The following is a 6568-nucleotide window of genomic DNA, read 5'->3' as shown; positions in this document are numbered from 1 at the left end:
TCTTTGCGCCATCGATGCGTGTGCGTAGGATGTGTGCCATGTGTGTGTGTGTGTTTTTTTCCGCTGCGCTGTGCCCATTCACGTGTCGCAGGTGCAAAGCGAACTCATACCAGGAAATAATCAAATATATTAAAAATGCAGTTTCTTTCTTTTTTTTTTGGGGGGGGGGCGGGTTGTGCGTTTTTTTTTATTTTCTTTTCAAGTTTTTCGTTCTTCTTCTTCTTCGTTCTTCCTCCTTCTCTTTTTCCCGCACCAGTTAATTTGCAAGAACAAAAGCACAGCGATTGGAAGTGGGCAAGTAGGAGAGGCAGGCGGAAGAATAAGAATGTTAAACATAAATGCAAAGGCCTTTGTTCCAAAATCCGCAGTAGAGCACGTGCTGACTCCTGGAAGTGCAATTTACCGATACTACTTAGTGCTGCCTACACATAGCGTGTGTGATGTTTCGCAAGCGGATGCAACATCTAATAATATACACACACTTCTGGCAAAACGATGGCTATGCAGCTCTTTTCAAGGTGGGGTGGGTGAGGAACCACTTCAGTTGTTTCTCTCTTCCTTTTTTGACGGTGTTGAAAACGTTTCCTTTTCTTCAAAGAGGCTGAACGCCTCATCAGCTATTCTTCTTTCACGTTCAATTCTGTCGCTCACGAGCGCCACTGCTTCAATCAAAGCAATTAATGAGGCATCCGGGTTCTTAATTCGTGTAGATATACCGAAGGAATACCGTGCAGAAATTACTCTTCGACTTAGAGCCGCATGGGATGATTTTTTCGAGTGGGTTCGCGAAGATTTTCGAATAACCTCTTTGGGTTATGTAGGTTCTTCATATGGAGCTGTATCTGGTAGGCGATACGGGGGAACGTTTTGCCATTATTTTTTCCTTACCTGTGCCCCTTGTAACGCCTCCTCTCAACAATTAATGATGGATTATCTACAGGGTTTACCATTTCCTTTCCTTCGCATTGTGCAAGTGAATGCCATTGTGCCATTTATGTGTAATCCAAGAATACCAGTGGGTATAGTGGTTTCCGTGGGCGAGAAGGCCAAAAAAGAATTGCTGTCAGATGGAAAATGTGATAAGACGTTTTCCATCATCTTCAGTCCTTTTGATGTCTCTGCAACATCAAATTCATTGACTGAATTTGAGGAACTATTTTTGTTGCTTTTAAAAGACAGTAACCTTTTATGGGATCGGACTTATATTGTTCATATTCATATTCAAATTCAAAATTCACCAGATCAGGAAATTCGACGCATTCCTGTTTGGGATTTGGTTCAATTTATTGGTCACTTGAGTGCGGATACAGCAACCAGTGTTCTGGGTGTTTCATTCAGTGAGGATACTATCGAAGAAAGTATACAATTGACCTCACCCAAGAAAGAAGGCAATGTATGCTATTTGAATGCCACGCTTAAAAAAATACTGGATGAAGGACGCTCTTTAGACATTTCAAATACTTGTTACGGTCAAACGCCAGCTTACATCAAGAGACCAATAACATCTATTCAATTTGAATACGTCCGTAAAGAGTTTGAGAAATGGATAAATGCAGACTATGAATCGATTCTTCTCACACGCATGGTATTTGCGGATGCAGCAGATAATTTTGCCAAAGTAAAATATTACCTGAGAAATCGGACTGTTGGTGAAAAAATTCTGCTCATGACAGATTCTCAAGGAGATATCTTTGCTGCGGAGCTGAGAACGGGAAGCATTTTTGCTTTACCTAACTGCTTCGGCGACATTTCTTCTCCGATAAAGAACATGGTTTTTGAGGCCGTGGTAACCTCATCATTTCGTGGATATCTAGAATGTGTCATTGTGGTGGAAGATATTCTTTGTTTTGAGGGAGAAGATATAAGAAAAATGAGTTTCCATGAAAGATGGCAGTATGTAGAAAAGATGTTCTTGGATGATCAACGTAGTCGACCGCATGCAAATACAGATCAGGTTGTCATCCTTCGCGCCTCTTACGCACCTCTTGATCAAGCCGAACAAGTGCTGAAGAATCCACCTTTAGAACACCCCACGTTGGGACTGGTTTTTGTTCCTCAACTTACTCAAAGTGACAAGGAAACAGCCTCGTCATATATTTGGATCCCTCCAGAATCGATAACAGCCAGATTTGTTGCTGGTAAAATAGAGGATGTGCCAGATACAAATGGTGAAATAAAACGTGCATGGTTACAGGCGAGGGCCAAAGATAGGGAGTTTGTTTCCTACAATGAGGAATACGCAGATTATTCATTTGATGCTCATCGTTTTCTTGAGAGAGGTTTTGTGATTGAATGTTTACTTCGAAGAAGTAATGATGGAGCACATTGGTGGGAAATAATAAAGGATTATGATACAACTCAAGGAAAACGAGCTGATTCTCATGATTTTGTGGAAAAATTGGTCCATGTTCCGGGATTAACATATGAAGAAATGATATGGCTACTCAAAGCCCATTCTTTTAAGTGTGGACGTTGTCAGAATGTTAGTGATGTCGGAAAGACAAACCCTAGGTATCAAGCATACTGGTGTAAAAAAATGTTGGGAAGAAACGGGTCATGGGGAATGCTTGTATTGTGGACGTCCCTGTAGCATGGGAAAGATTGATGTTTTTAGTAAACGTTTCTATTGCGACAACTGTTGGGCCGTTTTTTATTCTACAAACTCCAATGCAGAAATTGGTTACATGGTTCCGCCTCCACCAAATACTTCCTTCTCAACTCAGGTCTTAACACGGTGTATTTCATTATTGATTGACACTATTAATCCCAAAGCTCCTACAAATGATGTGCTTGAGCTTTGTTGTGGGGGTGCTGTTGCACGCAAATGGATAAAAAACAAATCGACTCGCTACGTTGGTCTTGATTTGAAATCCAGTGTAGTAGAGGCTACGACTGAACTTATTTCTTCACTTCAAGATGAAATGTCGGGTATCTCAAGCTATGACGTTATCTGTGCCGATGCTTTTTCTCCAGATTTGTGGACGCATCATATCACAAAAATTCATCCTCGACAATTTCATACGATTACAGTGTTTTCCGGATTTCAACATGCCTTTGACAACGAGAAAAAAATACGCCACGTAATAGGCAGTATAGCCAATACACTGGTTCCTCGAGGGGTTTTTCTTGGATGCTTTTTTGATATCAGTACGCTATACGAAAAAGGTGACACCATCAATGATTTGTTTACGGTTGAATGGGATGATGATTTTCGGCCACGAAATGGTAACTATTTTTTTCTTTCCATTCAAGATGAACCAAGAAAAAAAATGAATGTGATATCAATTGACTTTCTGGTGGCGGTTGCGCAAGAATATGGGCTTAGTGCAATTCCTGAGGCGTGCTTGACCTTTTTAGAGATTCTGGAGAATGATCCAAATTTTGCCAAGAAGTTTTCCAAGGGCGAAAAGGAGTATCTCTGGGCTATGAGAGCCTTTGCATTTCGTAAGGACGGCAGCCCACAAACAACAGTTTCGCAAAGAGCTAATGGTAGCAATGGTGAAGGGAGGTAACCTGCTCTACGGTTCTATCGCTTTTTGATATATATATATACATACATTTTTAGGTGCGTTATGGGTGCCTTTTTATTTGTATCTTTTTTTTATTTTTATTTGTTTCAAAAGAAACAAGCAAGCACAAGCTAGGGTGGATTTTTACTATCATCTCCTCCCCATAAAGAGCGGCGAAAGCAAAGACAAAAAAAAAGAACAATAATAATAATAATAATATATATATATATATTTGAAATTTTATCTACAACCAGAGCTTCTTGTTTCTCCCACGCTTTATATATATATATATATATATATATACCTTTAATGGCCTTTTGCTTCAGTTATTTGTTATGCGTGCCAATCTTATTGCCACTCTTGCGAACACTATTTTTTCATTTTGTTGACATTATTGCTAATTTTTTTTAAAGCGAGAATACATACAAATATATGCCGCCACGATCCAAATCAAAGAAGTCTCGCAAAGCCCTTGAGCGGAAGGAAAAAAAATTGCTAGAAGCCAAAATAAAGGCCTCTCAATGTAAAGTTGAAGAAGGTCAGGCTTTACTCGAACCAGTTGGTCGCAATGCAGTACCACACTATGCAAAAGCTGTGGCTGCTCTTGAGGCAGCGATAGAAATTTATGAAGGGAACGCAAGTGCCTACTTTCTTATGGGGGAATGTTATCGTGGACAAGAGGAATTTGACAAGGCAATTGAGTACTACACGCAGTGCTTAGGGAGAGACCCCACAAATGCTAGAGCCATTGAGGGACGGGCAGGCTGCTATGCTGCTCTGCAAAAATGGTCAATAGCTTTTGAAAATTATACAGCTGTCATTCATCTTGAGCCGGAAAACGATCACATATATAATCTTAGAGGTCTTTGTACTTTAAATACACGCGTGCCTGGATTGCGTTTACTTTCTGCAGATTTTAGTCAATGTGTCAGTGATTTTCAAACGGCTATTCGCCTTAATGAAGCGAATTATTATGCCTGGGCAAACCTAGGAAGGGCGTATGAAGATCAAGGAATGTTGGACGAGGCGCTGAAGGCCTATTCATCTGCCGTGAAGATAAAGGAGGATTATGAGCAGGCGTATTTGCGTCGGGGTTCTCTTGCGCTGCGCATGGTGGAAAGTAGCTGGGAGAAGGGTGATGGTACAGCATACAATAAGACAGAAAACACACAAGAAAATATGGGGGCCAATTCTGGGAAAAAATCAATACCAAAATCTGTAAAGGAAGTCGAGGAAGAGGTGAATTTGGAATTAGAGGCGGCAGCTCGTCGGAAGCACGAAGAAGAACTTCTTCAGAGTGCTATTCAGGACTTTCAGTTCCTTATGTCGGACAACTCGAAGAAACTCAAATGGGATCCATGCTTGCCCTTGAATTTAGGGATCTGCTTTCTCCTACAAAATGACATCAACAAGGCAGAGGAGGAGTTTAAAACGGTGACAGAGATAATCCACGCTCGACAGCAGCTGGTTGCAGATGGGGAAGCCGAACCGATTTCAAATGTGGAAGCTATAGAGAGAGTGTTAAATCTCAAGAAAGATATATTGAAGGCAGCTAGGGGTAGACGTTTTTTGCAAGGGAAGCAGCAGCAGCAGCAGCAAGAAGAACAACCACAGAACCCCTAAACAACTGAGACAAAAGAAATGTAATATAGTGCGTGCATATGAGTCTCCATGTACATGAAGAATATTTAGTTGGGGCTTGCTGTGGGTATATCCTTTTTTTTCTAGCAACTCTGATGTTCATGCTAAAGTGTATATATATATATGTTCTTTTATTTTTATTATTATTCTTCAAATAGCAGTTATTGGGTGTTGCAAATCCCCAGCAGGGTTTTGTTGTAGTTGTTGGTGTATATTTGTATTAGGTTAGATACAACATGCTCTGTCGCTCAAGAGGAAGACTTAGTGGGTTTGACGTAAAAGCCTTGTATCCATACGGTGTTCCCAAACGTACCTTTCCATACCGTGAGCATCCCAAACAGATTTCCACAGCACCCACAGCTGGCGGATTTTACATTACAAAACATGCCCTTGGTTGGCCTTTTCAGATTCCATTTGAATGGCTTTTCTACAGGACATCCATCGCCGCCTTTATCGCTTGCGTGGTATACGACCTTTTCTTTGGAATTCCTCTTCCACTAATGAAGGAAATTCCACCAGGAGCGCCAAAGCATTTTTTTCTTAACAATGCAGGTGGGTCTCCGCATCACTTTTGGCAGTATCAAGATGGATGGAAGGTGCCAAATATGTCTGGCGCGCGTCGTTGGGTAGATTAGACAACCAGTACAGAAACTTAACGGAATGCATTAGGGGGAGGGGTGGGAGGTGGGGAACACACATACAGTAGACGGTTGACGAGAAAGCACCTGATATGCATGTGTTTACTGTTCCTAGGAAGAAACGGCGGGTTGGCGGCAAACGTCATAGGAAAGTCGCTTTCGGCATTAGTAGTATACGGGTAAACGGGTATGTGGGCAACCGGAGTGAGGGAATGTTGGTCTTCAGCAACTCATGCTGCGTTTTTTGTTAGTATAATCGACGAATCAAAATGTTTTCTGCAGTTTCCATGCTTTCTTCTTTATTGATTTTGTTTGCGGCATTCCTCTTTGATGAGGCTAGATGGTGTGGTGGAAGGGATTGCACGATGGTTAATAGTTGTGATCTGGGGAGGCTGCGTTATCCGTACCTCTGATTTCATCCTTCTAACGTGCGATAGCGTAAGCTTTGATAGCTATCCAACGAAATGGATGTGCGTGTGTGTGCCATGCCGTGCGTCTTGACGAGTGCAGAGACTGCCGCTGCTTGTAGGTTGTCCATTTTTTGTTGCTTGTTTAGTTGCTCTTCGATGTGGCTTTTGCCGCGTTTTGTAGTTACTGTTGCATGGCGAAAAGCACAGCGAGCGCGAAATGAAGGGGAACGATGGATGGCGAGAGGTAGCTTTTGAGGCGGCTGTAGGGCGTCTCTGCCAGCTAAGGCGTCAACTAGGGGCCAGACTGGGCTCAAGCTACAAGGCATCCCAGGAGGGCGCGCGTAGTTCCACACGGAAGCCAACCGGCACC

The 6568-nt window shown here is 42.1% G+C and overlaps 4 protein-coding genes across 4 annotated transcripts, besides 5 other annotated features; all 4 read left to right on the top strand.

Annotated features, from left to right (window-relative positions):
- Positions 1–15: 15 nt before the first annotated feature.
- Positions 16–54: a microsatellite.
- A 127-nt stretch (positions 55–181) lies between these two features.
- Positions 182–247: a sequence feature (GA-rich).
- Positions 248–922: 675 nt separating this feature from the next.
- Positions 923–2590, top strand: Tco025E_06198 (uncharacterized protein; the record flags this gene model as incomplete). Its single annotated transcript, XM_029373086.1, has 1 exon — positions 923–2590. One exon carries the CDS (start codon positions 923–925, stop codon positions 2588–2590), a length of 1668 nt encoding a protein of 555 aa, XP_029226839.1.
- Position 2591: 1 nt separating this feature from the next.
- On the top strand, positions 2592–3512 carry Tco025E_06197 (uncharacterized protein; the record flags this gene model as incomplete). The annotated part of the gene is made up of 1 exon (XM_029373085.1): positions 2592–3512. One exon carries the CDS (start codon positions 2592–2594, stop codon positions 3510–3512), a length of 921 nt encoding a protein of 306 aa, XP_029226838.1.
- A 69-nt stretch (positions 3513–3581) lies between these two features.
- Positions 3582–3617: a microsatellite.
- A 73-nt stretch (positions 3618–3690) lies between these two features.
- Positions 3691–3740: a microsatellite.
- A 46-nt stretch (positions 3741–3786) lies between these two features.
- Positions 3787–3812: a microsatellite.
- A 129-nt stretch (positions 3813–3941) lies between these two features.
- On the top strand, positions 3942–5132 carry Tco025E_06196 (tetratricopeptide repeat (TPR) protein; the record flags this gene model as incomplete). The annotated part of the gene is made up of 1 exon (XM_029373084.1): positions 3942–5132. The coding sequence occupies one exon, from the start codon at positions 3942–3944 to the stop codon at positions 5130–5132; it is 1191 nt and encodes a 396-aa protein (XP_029226837.1).
- A 254-nt stretch (positions 5133–5386) lies between these two features.
- On the top strand, positions 5387–5785 carry Tco025E_06195 (uncharacterized protein; the record flags this gene model as incomplete). The annotated part of the gene is made up of 1 exon (XM_029373083.1): positions 5387–5785. One exon carries the CDS (start codon positions 5387–5389, stop codon positions 5783–5785), a length of 399 nt encoding a protein of 132 aa, XP_029226836.1.
- Between the last annotated feature and the right edge of the window lie 783 nt (positions 5786–6568).

The sequence above is a fragment of the Trypanosoma conorhini genome (assembly GCF_003719485.1).
Source record: "Trypanosoma conorhini strain 025E chromosome Unknown Tco_14.4_contig_00403, whole genome shotgun sequence".
In the NCBI taxonomy this organism is placed as follows: domain Eukaryota; phylum Euglenozoa; class Kinetoplastea; order Trypanosomatida; family Trypanosomatidae; genus Trypanosoma; species Trypanosoma conorhini.
The sequence above is the reverse complement of the archived record's forward strand: the minus strand, read 5'-3'. Positions and strand labels throughout refer to the sequence as shown.